The sequence below is a fragment of the Saccopteryx leptura genome, chromosome 1 (genome assembly GCF_036850995.1).
Source record: "Saccopteryx leptura isolate mSacLep1 chromosome 1, mSacLep1_pri_phased_curated, whole genome shotgun sequence".
Lineage (NCBI taxonomy): Eukaryota > Metazoa > Chordata > Mammalia > Chiroptera > Emballonuridae > Saccopteryx > Saccopteryx leptura.
In genome coordinates, this window is record NC_089503.1 from 220,991,868 (window position 1) to 221,010,596 (window position 18,729).

The 18,729-nt window shown below is 43.7% G+C and overlaps 1 protein-coding gene across 2 annotated transcripts in view; it reads left to right on the forward strand.

The window, feature by feature from the left end:
- Window positions 1-14,656: 14,656 nt before the first annotated feature.
- The window catches only part of TMEM131L (transmembrane 131 like), a 153,940-nt gene continuing 149,867 nt past the window's right edge, over window positions 14,657-18,729 (forward strand). For both annotated transcript variants that reach the window (XM_066386704.1, XM_066386710.1), the window contains exons 1-2: window positions 14,657-14,826; window positions 15,540-15,610. In XM_066386704.1, the coding sequence (XP_066242801.1) occupies window positions 14,703-14,826; window positions 15,540-15,610 (195 nt within the window). In that variant the 5' untranslated portion in view covers window positions 14,657-14,702. The remainder of the gene's footprint in view (window positions 14,827-15,539; window positions 15,611-18,729) is intronic.

Sequence of the window (18,729 nt, forward strand, 5' to 3'; positions counted from 1 at the left end):
GTGGTGATTTCTTAGGATCTAATGGAGAAGCGTTGGATCAAAGAATCATGGGTAGGCTAATGTTCAAGAGTAAAGAAACAACAGAGACCTTGTCAGGTGATATTATTGGAATGAACTGGTGTCACCATGGTAACCAAGATGGGGCTCTTTAGATGCTTTAGAGCTGGGGACTGAGGAAGAGATCCAACCACCCTTCCTGCTTATCCCCTGATGTTCCCAGCGCCAGGTTGCTAGGGTCATTCTTTTCTTCCCACGATCCCTCCCAGTCCATAGTCACAGAAATCAACACCGGTTTGCTACTCCACACATTTGTTTCATGTAAGGAATAAATCGATAGTAACTCAGGCCACCAACCTGTACTGCACAGAACTGAATTTGTATGTCTGTTCCTTACATTGCCATCTGTGCTAGGAATTCATTTCTAGAGTGATTGCAGAGATTTTGCAACTGTTTATATAGCATTTGAAATCCTAGACGTCTACTCCCAGGAGACTATCATAGTCAGACTGTTTATGTCTCTCATCAGTTGAATGAGAGTCACTTTATAATCTTAGATGTGAGTTCCCCTCCATCTTTCCCTATTTCCTGTTAACCAACCTTCAACAAGAGATTGGAAGCGACATTCACAATGGAGGGGACTGGGAACCTTCAAGATAAGTCTTTTGTCACCAAGGTATAGAGATTTTGTAGGCTGTTCTATGTTTTCAGAACAAAACACATTCTAAGAATCAAAAATATTTAGCAAATGTATTCACGCCTACACCAAATGAAAGGGGAAGTGTGGCATATTTCTACTTTACCACGGAGGTCCCAGGCCTTAGATATTTGGAATGCAGCCCGTGCCCCGTTGGCAGGGAGTTGGAGTCAATTTACAGCGAATGATATGATAACACATGTTCTGGATCAGTGGCAGGGGAATGTTTGGAGCTGTAATTCTGTCTGTCTCCCCATTAGCAGGAAGCCTCGCTAAACTCACAGCTGGAGAAGGGCCTAAAAAGAACCAGACCGTGTGTGTGTGTGTATGTGTGTGTGTGTGTGTGTGTGTGTGTGTGTGTGTGTGTGTTTATAGGCAGCACAAAACCCAGCCCCAGGGATAAATGCTAAATGAAGTAAATGAAGGCCATTAAAGATGAACTTTCATCACATGGATAAACTGGTTTCCAGTCAAGATGATGACTTTTCTCAGCCAGAAGTGCTGCTATCCACCATCATCTGGAACTAAGGACACGGGTGATATTTTAACAACAGGAGGGAAAGAAAGGAACCCTAGAGCCATTGGTTGTGAGAAGAAAATCAAATGGAAAGTGTTCATTTATATAAGGAATGAGGAGAGGTATACAAGATTTACACAAGGGGGGGGGGGCTGAAACCTGATATCCCTGAGGCATGAGGTAGAAGCTGACTCTTGGCCCTGGTGAGCGGAGTATTCAGGAAACATGTAAGTGCGTGTAAGTGCAAGCTTGTAGCCAGCATAATTCAGCAGGCTTCATGAAGCCAAATCCGAAACTTAGGCAAGAAAGATCAAATGGTGTTCTTGGAAAAGATGTAAATAATTTGCTTATTAAGCTCAGCAGAAGGAATGATTTATATAATGGAGCCCTTTTATGTTTCTCTCTTCTTAACATCTACAGTGTTCTGTATCTTTCTGTCATCTTACCACTTTTATCCTACTTAGATACAGTGCTTGTCTTGTGATGATCATGAATGGATGAATGAAAGAATGAATGAATGAATGAATGGTTATGTGATTTAAAACATTCAGACTACTAAAATCATTGAGCCAAACATGGTTGATTTGGTGTTTTTGGACTATTTCACTAATTCACAGCATGGCCAATTTAATTATGGCTGCTTATAGATCACCAAATATCTACTAAAAAGAGCCAACATGGTTAAATGGTCAAGATAAAATTATAGCTTCCAATAGAACAAAAATTATGATTTTACCATTACTCATTCAGAATTAAACCCTAAGAATGTATAAAACCATTTATTATTTAGGATTATAGTTAAAGAATACACTGGCTACCTTTGTTTTTTTAGAGTGAAGCTGTAGTATGCAGGGCAGGTATTTATAAAGCATTTCTCAATTGGCAAAGTGCTTCTGCACACATTATTTTATCTAATCCTCTTGACCTCTTACCTTTTTGTTCTAAGATACCATCTGAGCTCCTTCAGAGGTGAACTGAAGTATTTGGTCTTAATAATTGAGCAACATTTTCCAAAGTTTTGTCTTACTCCAACTTCCTCTGACAACTAGAAAGACGAGCCACTTCCTGTGCAGAGCTCTGCTCTGTTTGAGCCCCCGGCCTGTGTACCAGCTTCCTGCTTCAGAGATGTCTTTAGTTATCTGCTCACTTGAAAAGCAGAGAGAAGTCCCATCATTGATGCCTTTTCCCATGTAGATAACCAACTCTGTTCCTCGCCCACCTTCTTTTTGATGACCTACTCCACAGTCGTCTAGTTAATGTCCTATTAAACTTGTCCATGCACAAGTTTTCCCCTTGCAATTGAAAATTTAAAACCATTTGATAGAAACACGTGTAAACTAGTTGTTAATGCCTATGGCTTTCCAAGTTTTTTGGGTCTTGGTTCAACACACCTCTTCTATGTGGATCCCAGCACTCACACGCCCTCCTCCTTCATGAACCCCATTATTACACCCAAAGGAAACACTCTCCTCCACTCTTTGCTAACTTTATTGCCTTAGAAATTCCTCTGCTCCAACCCATGTGTGTACCTTTTTCTCTTTATACTATTTTAAAACCCTTTTATATATATTTGTCATTGTCCTGAGTAGTTTTTCACTGGATCTATCATAGTTGTCTTAATCATTTCCATGTTAGTGGATTTATTTGGGGTGTCTCTAGTTTGGAGCTATTACAAATGACATTGCCATAAGTATCTTGTTAAGTATCTTTTAATTAAAAGTATTTTCTTTTTTATTTTCATTTTTATTGACTTTAGAGAGAAAGGAAGGGAGAAAGAGAGAAACACTGATTTGTTGTTCCACTTGTTTATGCAGTCATTGGTTGATTCTTATATGTGCCCTGACAGGTGATCACACCTGTAACCTTGGTATATTGGGAGGATGCGCTAACCACCTGAACTACCCAGCCAGGACTAAAATTATTTTCTGAAAATAAATTTCCAAGAATATTAATGTGTCAAAGGTTCTGGTCATTTTTATGGCTCTTATTCATTTTTTATTTTTTATTCAGTGAGAGCAGGGGAGGCAGAGAGACAGACTTCCGCATATACCCTACCTGGGATCCACCTGGGTAAGCCCAGTAGGGGGTGATGCTCTGCCCATCTGGGGCATTGCTCCATTGCTCAGCAACCAAGCTCTTCTTAGCACCTGAGACAGAGGCCATGGAGCCATCTTCAGCACCCTGGGACAACTTGCTCCAATAGAGCTATGGATGTAGGAGGGGAAGAGAAAGAGAAAGAGAAAGAAGAAAGAGGGGGAGGGGTAGAGCAGATGGGCACTTCTCCTGTGTGTGCCCTGACCGGGAATTGAACCTGGGACTTCCACATGCCAGGCCGCCGCTCTACCACTGAGCCAACCGGCCAGGACCTATGGCTCTTATTTTGTATTCAGGTTGCCCTCAAGAAAAAGCACTGGCTCATACTGTCCTTGGCAGTGTGAAAGTAGGCTTCTTCGAATCTTTTCCAACACTGGGTTTTATAATTAAAAAAAAATTTTTTTTTAAATTCATTTTAGAGAGGAGAGAGAAAGGGAGAGAGAAAGACAGAAAGGGAGAGAGAGGAGAGAGAGAGACAGAGAGAGAAGGTGGGGAGGAGCTGGAAGCATCAACTCCCATATGTGCCTTGACCAGGCAAGCCCAGGGTTTCGAACCGGCGACCTCAGCATTTCCAGGTCAATGCTTTATCCACTGCGCCACCACAGGTCAGGCTGGGTTTTATAATTTTGTTGTTGCTGTTAATCACTATAAAATGATACTGCCACGTTATCTTGATTTGCACTTCTAGGTGGAATGATCTATCAATATAAAATTTCAGGATGGAGATACCCTTTAACATACAGCCAAAGTAATTTCCCAGAGGAGCAAGATGGGTAATTTCTTCAAGTCTATGGGGCTCACTCAGAAGAACTTTTCCACCAACAGGTATGTGTCTTGATTGCTCTTTAACAAAATTGCTGCCAATGCCCTGGTCTAGATATGTACTTCATTCCTCACACGCAGGTGATGGCGAGTCTAACCAATGTACCAAACTCTGCAAGTCATTTACCCACAACTTCCAGTTTAATGAGCTCACAGAGGAAACAGGGCCCTGGGGAAGTGGACACGGGCACATGGCCAGCTAGGACTGGCACCTAGGACTCCCGAGTACAAGACAGTGCTCTTTCTTCTACATCTCGCACCTCTTACCACTTGCTGGGAATCCGGATGTCTCAGAAGAGCTGGTGGGTGCCGGAGGCTTTCCTTGGAGCTCCCTGGCTGCAGTAGCAGCAGCCTCTGGGGATGGTCACCCACCCGCGGTCTGTGACTCTGCCCCTTTGCCTCCTGCGGGCCACGCTCCAGTTTGGGATGGTCCCGCTGTTACCTCCCTGCTATTGTTGGCAGCGGCCTCGCCTCAGGTTGTGTTTCATGCCTCCTGTCTGCCTCCAGCCTGGTTTCTCTTCCTGAACAATAGGCTTTGCTGCTCTCTCTGGCTGCCATGGACAGGGTACCGGGACCTTTGCAAGTTGCATGGAACTAATTTACTGAGCTGGTGGCTGGGTGCCCCCTTGATCACGTGCCTGCAGCTTCCTTTCTGAGGGAGGTCAACAGGAGGCCTATGTTTAGCATATCAAGGAGTCAGATGTTATAGTTTGTACACACACACACACACACACACACACACACACACACACACTGAATGCAGTCAGTGTTGCAGCCAAACATCGTGGTCACCCACCCACAAGTGCACACTCTGGAGCCAAGACTGCCCCAGGTTGAACCCTGGCTCCACCACTGAGCTCTGTGGCTTTGGGAAGTTACTTAGCTTCCATCTGTGTGTTAGCCCCTTTATGGTTACTCCTGGAAAGGGGAGGAAGACAATGTGAGGAGAAACAGATCAGATTGTACCTGAGATGGGCCTTTCTCAGGTGGTCAGCTTTATTTTGCAGGTGGAGGGAAAGCAAGGAAGCCCTGTATGGACCCAGGGAGCCTGGAATTTGAATATGTCTAAATGGGAGAACTAAAATGGGGGCACTTTCACAAGGCGGCGACATTAGTTTCACACTGGCCTGGCATGAAGTTGACTGGGTAGAAGCATTTTATGGGCCCTCACCTGTGCTAATCTCCTGCAGTGCCCATTACAAACTTAGGGTTTACCTTCTTCACATTCTCATTTTGTTTTTCTTAACACAGAAAACAACAACAGTAACAAACACCATTATGTATCATTTACTATGTGCCAGGTAGTCTTCTGCAGCCTTTCACATACTAACTTATTTTTCTGCCACAACTTAAGAGGTAGACTGTTATTACCTTGATTTTACAGGTGAGGAACTATGGCACAGAGAGGTTAAGTAACGTGCCCGAGGCCCCACAGATCGGACACAAGATTCTACCAATTGTGCATTTTGCCAAGTGGTCCCAGGCTGGTAGCTCAGGTCTGCACCTAAGGAAAGAACACATACTCTTGACTGCTTCTTCTTCATACATCTGGCTACCTGATGCTGACCTAGCGCTTTTTTATTTGAACTTGAAGTGCCAAACTGAACATGATTGTAATCTGAAAGCACGCCGATTCAGGAAGCTGCAAAGTTGCTTTACTCAGTGGATTCTGAAGTAGTTAGGAATGGTGAATAAAAAAAAGTTCAGGCTTCCTGCTTTCAAGCTATCATGTCTGGACAGAAAATCATTCAACATTAGACATGGCAAGGACCATAAGAGGTGATATCATTTTATGGTTTCACTTTATAAGCAAGAAAAAAGGTCCAGGGGAGGCAAAGTGCTTTGTTCAAGCTCGTGAATCATATTGTCCAAAATGGCAGATTGTTTAGATGGGTAAGTCAGATAAGTGTTATTGAAATTCTCGTATTAGGATCCTAATTATGGAAATTGACATGGGCATTAGTTTGGTGAGGTCCTACAGCAACCCAGGTTCAAATGACTTAATTCATATAACAAGGTTATTTCACCTAGATGGACCATTTTTACTTTGGGGCATGACATTGTTTCTGGAACCATGACACATTCCATGACTAGAAGTTGGATATGCAGTACTGATACCCTCTTAAAAACAATTAGTATTCTTGGTACTGTGATTGCTTTTATTCAGTCTTTGCAATTTCAGTGAGCCACACATATATTTATTTATTTTTTTCCTTCAAAATTTTATTTATTTATTTTTTACAGAGACAGAGAGTGAGTCAGAGAGAGGGATAGACGGACAGACAGACAGGAACGGAGAGAGATGAGAAGCATCAATTATTAGTTTTTCATTGCGCATTCCAACACCTTAGTTGTTCATTGATTGCTTTCTCACATGTGCCTTGACCACGGGCCTCCAGCAGACCGAGTAACCCCTTGCTGGAACCAGCGACCTTGGGTCCAAGCTGAATATATTTCTAAGATCAACATTACAATCAGTGGTCAGCATTACCCTCTAATTCATTTGAGAAAGGCAGTATTGCCCTGGTGATCAAGAGCCTGGATTTGAATCCCAGCTCTCTGCCTTACTGCTTTATGACCTTGGGCAGTTATCACTTACCTATCTGTGCCTCAATTTCTCCATGTGTAAAATACAGATAAAAATAGTACCTATACCCCACACAGTGGTTAGAAGAGTTAAATGACTAAATATAACTTTGCAGCACTTAAGAGAGGGCTTGGCATGTCCTACGCAGTAGTATGAGGGTTATCTGTTACTATTTCTAGAATAGGAAGCTGAGTTACAATGGAATCACATCAGACTGTTTTATGGAGTTGAAAAAGTACTTACTATTTCTGCTTCCCAGACTAAGGCTAGGTCTTGTTTTATAGCTTGAGAGGGACCTTAAAAAAACAGTTTTCCAAGGTCATTTACCAAGAAATTGACTCAATTTACAGAATTGCAGTCCTTGCCAACCTTCTGAAGTCTACTTCTGTATCCTTTTCCAAAAGCAAGCAAGTAAGCCAGCACGGAAGAGAAAATAAATTCTGTTCCTTAGTCTGTGTTTTGAATCCCCAAGTAGAAAACGGTAATAAGTACAAACAAGTAAGTTAATGCAGTCACTATCTTAGAGGTTTACACAAATACTGTCCCAAATGGGCTGTAAGCTTGTGTGTACAATAGTCAGTAGAGGGTCAAGATCTCTATGTCCAAAAGTGTGGAGACTCACAGAAAAATGGCAGACTTTACTGGATTTCATATTGACCTTAATTTATCACATGGTGAGGCAGATTTTGCAGCTCTACGTGACAATGGTAACTTTTTTTTTTTTCTGAAGCTGGAAACGGGGAGGCAGTCAGACAGACTCCCACATGCACCTGACCGGGATCCACCCAGCATGCCCACCAGGGGGCGATGCTCTGCCCATCTGGGGCATCGCTCTGCTGCAACCAGAGCCATTCTAGTGCCTGAGGCAGAGGCCACAGAGCCATTCTCAGCGTCGGGGCCAACTTTGCTCCAATGGAGCCTTGGCTGCGGGAGGGGAAGAGAGAGACAGAGAGGAAGGAGAGGGGGAGGGGTAGAGAAGCAGATGGGCGCCTCTCCTGTGTGCCCTGGCCAGGAATCAAACCCCGGACTCCCACACACCAGGCTGACGCTCCACCACTGAGCCAACCGGCCAGGGCCTGGTAACTTATTTTTAATAACTATAGCTTGGGCTTTCTAACCTTCCTATGAGCATCCTAAAATGAGTAGAATTAAAACATGAAAAAAAAAAGAAAGTTTCCAACTGAGTTCTTTGCTTCTTCATCTTTAGAAACAGCATGATGCAGTGGAATTAGAGTTCAGCTGAACTCCGGACTAACAAATTATCCCTCTCAATCTCAGTTTCTGGCACGTGAAATAAAATGAGGCTAATCCTGTTGTGTTTTTACATAAGACGCACATGTAAAGTGAGTGCCAGTGATGGTTAATTCTCCCTTCTCCTTCGACATAAGAAATAATACTTGGATTAAAAAAAGGTGTCCCCTCTGGGAAGACACAATGTCAGGGGCATGTGGTTTGGCCACTGGACAGTGTGGCTTAGTAGAAGGCTCTTCTCTCTCCAGGCATCCTTGAGCCAGGGTCCAGCTTAGTGAATCAGAGAGCTGAATTTCAGTCCTACTCCTTTGGAACTCTATGCACACCTATATGTGGTGATCCTGTGTAAAAGATAAGAAGGAGCCAGAGGTGACAATCAGGACAAAGAGCTTTCCAGGTAGAGAAAACAACAGGAGTGCAAAGGCCCCAAGATGGGGGCCAAGCCTGGTGGACTTGAGGAACATGAGAAACCCTGTGTTGAAGAACAGGTATCAAGGGGAAGACTGATAGAGGTGAGTTTGGAAAGGGGAGCAGGGGCCAGATCTCACAATTCCATACAGGTCAAGGATAGGAGATTGAAGTGTATAAGAATCCATCGGGGGTTTTATATATAATCTGAAATCTATTTTTAAAACGCCATTCTGGCCATTATACAACCAAGACTGTAAGGAGTAAGAGTGGAAGCAGAGAGACTAGGAGAAGACAACTTGTAGGAGGCTGTGTTCAGGGTGAGGCGCTTCCATCAGGGTAGTGATGGAGAGAGGAGAGCTATGGGGAATACTCTGGAGGTGAGCACCACAGAATTTCTTGATCGATTTAAAGGATGTAAAGGGAAGAGGAACTAAATATGACTTCTTCGTTTTGGGCTTGAGCAACTGGGTAGATGGTACTGCCATAGACTGGAAGTTAGGAAGACCAGGGATGTGCAGGTTTGGATAGGTGGAATCAAGAGTTTTGGAAATGTTAGGTTTGAGATTCTTGTTAGACATTCAAATGGAGATGGCAAGTAGGTAGTTGGATATAGGAGTGTGGAACTTCAGGTCAAGGTAAATTATAACTTGGAACTCGACAGCTTATTGGTATTATTTAAAGCCATGGGCTAGACCGAGTCTGCAGTACTCTTACTTCTAGAGTTTGGACACAGGAGGAAGAGGTTGCCAAGCAAATTGAGAGGATGGGGGGAGCCCTGGATGGATAGCTCTGTTGGTTAGAGCATCATCCTGAAGCACAGAGGTTGCTGGTTTGATCCCCGGTCAGGGCATATACAGGAACAAATCGATGTTCCTGTCTCTCTGTCTCCCTTCCTCTCTTTCTAAAAACAATAGATTAAAAAAGAGAGAGAGAGAGAGAGAGAGAAGATGGGGGGAAATCTCATAGATGGTATCCATAGCTGTATGTCACATATACCCATATACCAGGAGTGCCACTAAACAGACTGAGGTGATGGCCCAAAGGATAGCACTGTCCTTTGGAGAATAAACTAATTTGCTAAGTGATAAGCAGTTTCTCTGCAGCTGTCTAATCAGTATTTACTTTCGTTACTTTTACTTTTATACTAATTTTGTATAAAATTATGCACAACAGTTGTTAATTTGCCCTTTTAAAATAAACCAAGTACTAGCTTGTCATTTTCCCTTGTTATATTAGCACTCTGTGAATACGTTTGAGGCTGGTTATTGTTAAGGATGGTTGCTTAATTTCATTTATGTTTTGGTTGCCTTTTGTTTCTCTCTTCCATTTGGGATTATTTTTGGCTATCGATTAGAGATGACCTGACTGCACTAAGAAGGAGTTACTTTTGCTTACAAAACAAGATATCTAAAGGCAGATGACCTAGCAATTCCATAATTCCATCAAGAATCCAGACTTATTCTGTCTTTATAATCCAGCATCCTCAACTGACACCTATTTTCCTCAGGTTTGCCTGATGGCTACAGACCTCTGGGCATCACATCTATATTCCAGCAGGAAGAGGACACAGAGCAGAGGACCTGTCCTAGCTGAATCAATTCCTTTTCATTTGGAAAACAATAGCTTTCTTTGAAGCCATGTCAGTAGAAGTCTGCTTATGTCTCTTCGTTCAGAACGAGGCTGACTAGCCTTGCTAAGTTGCAAGGGAAACTGGGAAGGTGACTTTTTTTTTTATTCATGTATCATTTGTTTAATCATATTTGGACATTTAGCAGAACTCAAGGTTTTATCCTGCATACATCACGTTCTAGCCTCTCTTTTAAGAATTTTGTCTTTAACTTTTTAAAAAGTTATTTCTGTAATTAAAAAATGTAGTTTAAACTTAATTTTAATTGCTATACGGTAACATTTAATCTTTCAAATAAATAGTTTAATGACTTTTGAAAAAAATGGAGGAAGGTGATTGTTTTTAACTGTCAATACTGATGCTTCCCCAAATTGCTCAATGTCCCCATAGTGGAAAGGGACACTTGTTTAACACAACAGAGTAATTTGGGAAAAAAGAGAACCCTTTTCCAATGCACCTAGTTGAGGCTTCCTGAGATGAGATGGAATAAAGATAGAGTAAGAAGGGTCCCCTGAGTCAGGGGGGCAGTTTGCATCTCAAAAGTAAGTGACCAGAACGCTGAGGTTTCTCCTCTGCTCAGACACCATCCCCTGTGGGCCTTTCCTTCCAGGCAAGGCTGAGGCTTGGGTCCCAGTGTGATGGTGGGGATGGTTTGATGAATAGTGTTGTTGTAACAATTGGGGTGAGGCCCAAAATAGATGGGTAGATACACCAGCCAACAGCTGTTACATGTATGTTTTCATCTCCAGCTTGTCTGGGTGATTATGTGATAACGAAATGACAATATGGAAATTCAACTATGTAATTATCAGTTCAAATTTACCATATTAATTAGAGGTCTGGCATGGCCCCACAGTGTGAACACATGATCATTTCATTACTAGCATTTATTGAGCATCTACACCGGATGCTTACCATACATTATTGCATTTAATCAAGCACTTGTGTCCTGGTGTGTTGAATCATCTCTGTATCAGAGATAGGTGATGTGGGCTTGACACTTCACTGTCAATTTCATGCAGAATGTGTTAAGATGTAACTCACATTTATATACTTACTTGGTTTTCATCTGTAATCATTAAGAAAAAAAGAACAATGGTAAATAAGTCAAAAGCATGGTCAATATCTTATATATGTGTGTGTGCATGTATACATATATACATACATATTGTGTGCGTGTGTGTATATATATATATATATATATATATATATATTTTTTTTTTTTAAGAGAGAGAGAGAAGCATCAATTTGTTGTTCCACTTAGTTGTTTATTAATTCTCATGTGTGCCTTGACTGGGGATCAGACCTGCAACCTTGGGCTCAAGCCGAACCAGATGTCCCTTGCTTAAATCAACATCCCTGGTGACATCAGGGTAGAGTCAACGACCCCGCACTCAAGCCAGCCACCTCAGTTTTTGAACCAGCAATCTCAGCATTCCATGTCAATGCTCTATCCATTGTACCACCACTGGTCAGACATCTTTTCTATTTTAAAATAAATGTAAACAGTCCATTTTAGGAGTTAAAAAAAGTTTTTTTTAATTTACATGAAATCAATTTAAAATTGATATACTCTAGCGCGATACCTCCTTAGTGCCTCTTCCTCGCTTTACTCTTGTGCATATAATTTCCATATAAAAGTTCATTCATGTTTACATTACATATTTTTAAGTTAATATGATTTCTTATATATTTCTCCTTAACTCTACCGCTATAACTTGGTATTTCTCATCTTTTCTGGGCTTCAGTTTTTTTTCTGTAAAATAAGGCAGCTGAGCTATTATTTAACAGCTGAAAGTTTTCTAGCTCTACTGTCCCCTGACAACAAAATGTTGACTACCTTCAGAGGAATGATGGAAATAAAGCACAAATGACACAGGAGTCTTCTTTGGAGAACAAGTTTACTTTAAAACATGGATGCTACTTAATGGGCCATAACTTTCCTGTTGTTCATGAGTCAGCATGAAAAATACTTCCAGAGAAGGCTCAGTAGGTCAGATTTATCTAAGAAGACAGCTGTGTAATCCTGTATCCCTTGCCAGCCTCTTGGCACTACAAATACATGTTTCTGGCTTTTTGAACAACAGTCAAACAGCATTACCCACTTTGTAAGGTCCATAACTTGAAAAATCAAGCTGGCCTCTGAAAGCCTTCAGTAGACCAAAATGGAGCTGTGTTTATACACGGTCCACAGCTATTTCTCTGTCTTTGTCTTTTTCATTAATTCTGTGATACTGGTTGGTGTGGGAAACACTTGTAGTAAAAAAGTAAAACTGTTTAAAAGTTAGGAAACAGTTTTGTATCATGAGTTTATTAAACCAGTTTAATAAAACCTATTAGGCCATCAATGTTTGTTTGTTTGCTCTCTAAGTAGTATGGTCATAAGAGGACTTAATCATACATATTGTAAATAACCAGGCCAATGAGAGGAATTCATTAGGAACAAACTTTGAAGGTGCAGTTACTGCCTCATCAGGCTGTGCAGGTATTCTTATCATAGAGGCTCCCTTAACACCAGAGACAACCTTTAGAACCCAAGCAGCCAATACAGACTTAGAGAAGTACAGGTATTCTACTTACGACCTATGCAACTTATGACCATTCAACTTTAGGACCACAATCGCTAGCCACGACTGCTCCGCATCTGGCAGCGCAAGCGTTGCCCAGCTAGGCGTACGACAGTGCTGGCCAATAAAATGTTTCGTACGTGTTTATATATTTTGATATGTTTTGCAATTGGGAAAATGTTTCCTATGGTATTTTTTACACCTGTATTTTGTATTTTTGTATGCACCTGTATTTTGTAATTTTGTATGTTTTGCAAATATTAAACCAGTTGTACTGGTAATGCAGTGTTTTACTTAAACCTGACGAATGTAAAAATAAGAAACAAAATGGTGTAGAGATGATACAAATGGCATAAAATGAACAAAGAAAATTATGATATATAACAATAATGAAAGAAAATTATGACAAAATATGACTTAAAGATTTTTATAACATCATTTCACAGTACTGTACATATAGCCTACTCAACTTCCGACCAAATCGTGTTTTGACCGGTCTGTCGGAACCAATCATGGTCGGTCGTAAGTTGAGCACGAGCTGTAACATGAAGAGAAGAAAGGGACATATAGGGATGGCAGTGGAGATGATTGCTAATGAAATAAACAGTCCACCAGGGAACTTAGGAAAAAAGGCAAGGAACAGAGAGAATATTGGAGGTGTGCAAGTTGGATAATGCAATGACTTATTTTTTTTTCTTCATATGGGAGGGCTTGTATTTCTGCTAATCTTCTTAAATGCTAAGTTCTGGCCAAGAAATTAGGCTATTTAACCTTGTTTAGAATTTTGTCCAGACCCAGTGTGAGACTGGGCTTACAGTACTGTATTATGTCTTTAGGAGAGAGGATTCCTAATTGATTTAGTCCTCAGGCATCTGTTCTGCTATTCCACCACTGCTTTTCCATTGTCTAGACTGTAAGGCACCAGAAGCAATTAAGTAGAGGATCAATGTAAGCAGACAGGTGTGCCCCGGTCACTTCCTCTCTTTATTCTACACTGCTCATATTCTCTGAATTTCATACAAGCTATTCTGGAAGCAGCAAATTAATGCAAAAAAAATTTTTTTTCTGAAGTTCTCCAGTAGTTTCAGATGATGCAAATAGATTCCTGAATAAACCCTTGCATGATATTAACTTCAAAGAAATCTCAGATCTTAGACGTAGTTTTCTAAGCATCAAAAAAAAACAAGGCTAGAAAATATATTTTGAAGTATTCCTTTTATTTCCTGTTAAAGCTACAAACAGGCAACTTACTACGGCCTCGATCCCCACCGTGTTTCAGAAGAGGCTGGCTGAATTTTGCAACTCGAATCCAAAGGGGACTATTTTTTTTTGCAATATCTTTGGAGCTATAAATGCCCTAGGCAGAGGCTTCCCCACCTGTCACAAACTGGACCGTCTCCACGGAGGGCGCCGGGCGCACCACCGCCACGCGGCGCTGAGGTCAGCCTCTCGGGTCTTGGGAGAGCTCTTTTTATTCTAAATTACAGACTTTGCAGCCACCGGATATCCTCGCTGCAGAACTGGCAGTAGCCATGTGGCTGCACTCGCGTTTCCTGACAACCACTGCATTATTTCCACTAATATCCTGTCTCAGGCCTCTCGCTGGGCGACTCCTCACTCCCACTGCTCACCGCCGCCCCCCTGCCGATGGGTAATAACCCGACTGTGGCCCCTGTGCCCAAACAAAGCGGACGCCCCCCGCCCCCTCGAAAGTTGTTTAAACCGCACTTGGCGACAGTGTCCTGATAGCCCCTCCCGAAAGCTTTAAGTCACAGCCGCAGAAAGTGCCTGCGCTCTGCAAATTCGGGCACACTCGTAGCCCTGTGCTCCGCGCCGGGGTGGGGCGCCAGCGGCCGAGGCGTTTGCATTGTCCACGTTCCCAGCACCCCGCCGCGTTCGATCCCCCCCCCCCCCCCCCCTATCTGTGGCACACACGCGCAGGGCGAGTGGCGCGCCCGGGGCTGGATCTGCAGCAGCAGCTGCTGCCGCGGCGGCGGTGAGGGCGAGGGCGGGGGCGGAGGCGGCGGGGCGGGCCCGGGCGGGCGGCGGGGGCGGGCCCGGGGCGAGGCAGCCCCGGCGCCAGCGAGCGAGTGGCGAGCGCGGCGAGCACCGAGAGCAGCGCAAGCAGCAGCATGGCGGGGCTCCGACGCCCGCAGCCGGGCTGCTACAGCCGCACCGCCACGGCCGTGAATCTCCTGCTGGGCGTCTTCCAGGTCCTCCTGCCCTGCTGTCGCCCGGGAGGGGCTCAGGGACAAGGTCAGCCTTGCGCCGCTCTGCTGGCTTTCCCTCTCCACCCAGTCCCCCCCACCCCCCTTTTCTTTCTCTTAGGGAACTGCTGAAATCTATTAGAGGGCGAGGGGAGCACAGGGGAAGGGGCAGGAGGAGGAAGGAAAGCAGTTGCAATTCTCGGCTGATAACATTTTCTAACCTCAGGGTCCCCTCCCGCGCCCCCCGGCCCGGTGCAAACAGAAAGCTGGGAAGTCGCGGGGCTCGGGGACCGCGGCGCGGACCGCTAGCCGCGCGTGCCCCGGAGCCCTTGTGCGCGGCCCCCCGGCCCCCCGGCACAGCCCCCGCTTTGTGTGGCGCGCACTAGGGCCCCGCCGAAGCCCGGCTTCCTGCAGCTTTGTTCCCGAGCCTGGCCGCCCAGGACCCATCCTGCACATAGATGCCCGCCCCAGATGCTGCGGGATGCGAGCGCAGAGCGGTCGCGGGGTAGCCTCCTCCGATCGGTCCCCCGGCCCGAGACCCCCCCGATTCTGCATGCTCTCGCCTCTCTGTCACAGGGGCTGCGGGTTTACACCCCGTCCATTGTGTTCGTATCCTTGGCTCCCTCCTCGGGTGGCCTCCACTTCTTGGAGGAGAGGGAGACTTGTTTTGGTGAGGCGGGTGTATATAGGGGACGGTAGGAAAACAGGAAGCGTTTCTTTCCGTGCATTAAAAACGCGGTGTGTTTTTTGGTGTTTGTGCAGCGATTGAGCCCTTGCCGAACGTGGTGGAGCTGTGGCAGGCAGAAGAAGGGGAACTCCTGTTGCCCACTCAGGTGAGGACGACCTGGTGACACGGCGGGGGTGGGTGTGCGAATGTGGAGAGACCGGGAGGCCGCTGGCCCCCCCGGTCGCACAGGCGCTCGGGCCACTTTGCAAGGCAAATAAACGGTCGGGCCAAGTCTGAACACCTGGCAACGGTGGCCTTCCCAGCCTCCTCCCGCGCCATGTGACAGGGCGTGAGTCACGCCTGCCTCAAGTTCAGGAGGTGGGAGCGGAGGCCACCTCATCAGGGCCTTGGCCAGCTGCTGCTGTGAAGAGGACAAGCGCGAGCTCCTGAACTAGCTGTGGTCCTGGGTGGGCGAGGGACATATGCCCTCTTCTATAAGTGAGCTGGTGCGTTGTGCCTGAGGACAGCAGGAATATTGATTTCAGAAATGTTAGTGACTGGTACTTGCCATTAGCGTTAAGTAGCTCTGGGATGAATATGTGACTTTAAAGGATTGTAATCTTGGATTTTTTCCAAGTGCCTTAAATTTGTGTTAGAATACACCCTCTTAAGAACTTGAATTTCCTGTTTGGTGCTCCCCCCCCCATTCGATATAATGATTGCATTTGGAAAAATAATTACTAACATTTTTTTGGAATCTGTGGCATCATACAGGGTTTACTACCCCAGTAGACAAAGTACTACAAAGCATTTGTGTTTAAAATTTAACTTTTAGGAGCCATTACCACTGACTGCAGGTGTGCACGTTCAAATATAATATTGTTGACTGTTTTTCAGCATCAACAGTAGTGACCCCAAATGCATTTTCCCTCTGGGAAGAAGTGGTTTGAATTATATGGGAATATTCAGCTTGTGTGCCGTAATTTTTAAGATGTTACTGCCATATTGGTGGCAATGCTTAATTCTGTGCTCTCTCTTGTGGCTGTTTAGAAAAACAGGATGTCTAGCTATAACTTCACTGGAGAAGCTGTGCAGTTTTACATTTCAATTTTCTCCCTCCTATGTGAAACATTTAGAGCGCTGGTTTTGAAATATTTGGAGTATTCATTTTAACCAGGGCTAATGAATAACAGCTTCAAGGCGGAGAGGCGATTTTTAGAGGAAAATATTCCTGGACCTTCTTGAAGGCCAGCAGTCTGAAAAAGACCAGTCCTTTGACAAAAAGCCCCAGCAGGACGGGGAGCAAATAGTCTGCCCTTCTCTTAAAAGTTTATTCCCAAATGGAGCTTTCCCCTGATGATAAGTAACAGATGTGTATTGTTGAAGGTTTTAGAGCATACAGAGAGATAAAATGAACAAAATAGAAATTGTTCATACTAACAAGAGAACCACACTCAACATTTGAACTATTTACTATTAGAGATTATAGTTATATTTGTATATATCAGTTTTTTAGGAGCACCATTAGTGACTTTTTGGGCTGGGTAAATCTTTATTGGGGTGGGGGCAGGGGCTGTCCTGGGCACTGCAGGATGTCAGAGAGGTAGAGCATCTCTGCCTCTACCCACTAGATGCCAGTGGCACTTGCTTCTCCCTCTCTCCCCCTCAGATGCGACAGCTAAAAATGCCTCCAGACTTTGCCAAATGTCCCCGGGGAGCAGACTTGCCAGGTTGAGAAACCTTGATGTATATCTGTATGGATTTGCATTTCTACTCAGCTGTAGCCCCTGCCCCTTACTGGTTGGTGTCAGAAGCCAGCCCAAGCTAGAGGAAAGTCAGCTGCAGACTCCAGCATTGGTTGAAGATTTAGTCACTTTGCTAAGAGATGGAAATGTTGGGCTTTATATGATTTTATTATCGGTTTAGACATTATTTTATGAAATACCCAATTTCTGGTTTTGTTGATAAATCTAATGCAGTTTGTTTTGGTGAATAATGTTAGAATGTAGATGCTATCGTTCTGGAATATGCATTATAGAAGCATTTGTAGCTAAGCTGCTGTAATCAAAGCTGTAATGAAAGTGAAACTGGTATTCAAACTAATTTTCTAGGCTTGAATTTTTAAAAATTGATTTTAGAGAGAGAGGAAGGAGTGGGATAGAGAAAGAAACATCAATTTGTTTATGTATGTGCCCTGATTGGGGATTGAACCAGGCACCTTTGTGTACCAGGATGATGCTAACCAAGCTATCAGTCCAGGGCAAACTAATTTTCTAAATACTTCATCAGTGTATGAGTATCTTTTAGAGACTCTTACCCTGTTTATACCTGGGTGGGGGTGAGGATAGATATAGATCTATCTATAGCTGTCTATCTAAGTTGCATACTATATAAACATATGCATATCTATCTAAATTGCATGTGTATACATACAGTATACATATATGTTGCATATATATAAACTGCAGAGAATTTTGAGAAAGTTATTTTTAGGGAATTCTTTTCAAAATATTTTGAATTTTTTCAGAAAAGGTTCCCTCATGTGTGTCATGGAATCTATTGAAAAGAGAACATTTGGCCTTGGTCGGCTGGCTCAGTGATAGAGTGTCGGCCTGGCGTCTGGAAGTCCTGGGTTCAGTTCCCAACCAGGGCACACAGGAGAAGTGCCCGTCTGCTTCTCCCTCCTCCCCCTTTTCCTTTCTCTCTGTCTCTCTCTTCCCCTCCCGCAGTCAGGCTCCATGGAAGCAAAGTGGCCCGGGCGCTGAGGATGGCTCCATGGCTTCCACCTCAGGCACTACAATGGCTCCGGTTGTAATGGAGCAATGCCCCAGATGGGCAGAGCATCGCCCCCTGGTGGGCATGCTGGGTGGATCCCGGTAGGGTGCATGTGGGAATCTGTTTCTCTGCTTCCCTGCTTTTCACTTCAAAAAAATACAAAAAAAAAAAAAAAAAAAAAAAAGAAAAAAAGAAAAAGAAAGAACATTTGTAGGTGTTATTTCAGTTTGAGGGTTTTCTGCTTAATTAACTTGTAGTTTGGGCGCCTTTCATTCAGGAAGACTTAAAGATGGCTTCAGAAGCTAAGACTTTTCAGTTGTGGTTGAAATAGGAGCATCAGAAAATGTGACATTAAAAAAATTGAGTACTGACATTTGCCAACACTAATTATTTATACAGCTATTTATTTAGGAAGTGTTTTCTGTTGAATGGGTCTTACTTTTATTTTATTTTATTTTTTACCCTAATGGGTCTCTAAGTGATCAAGAACTTGAGTAATGCATCACTAGT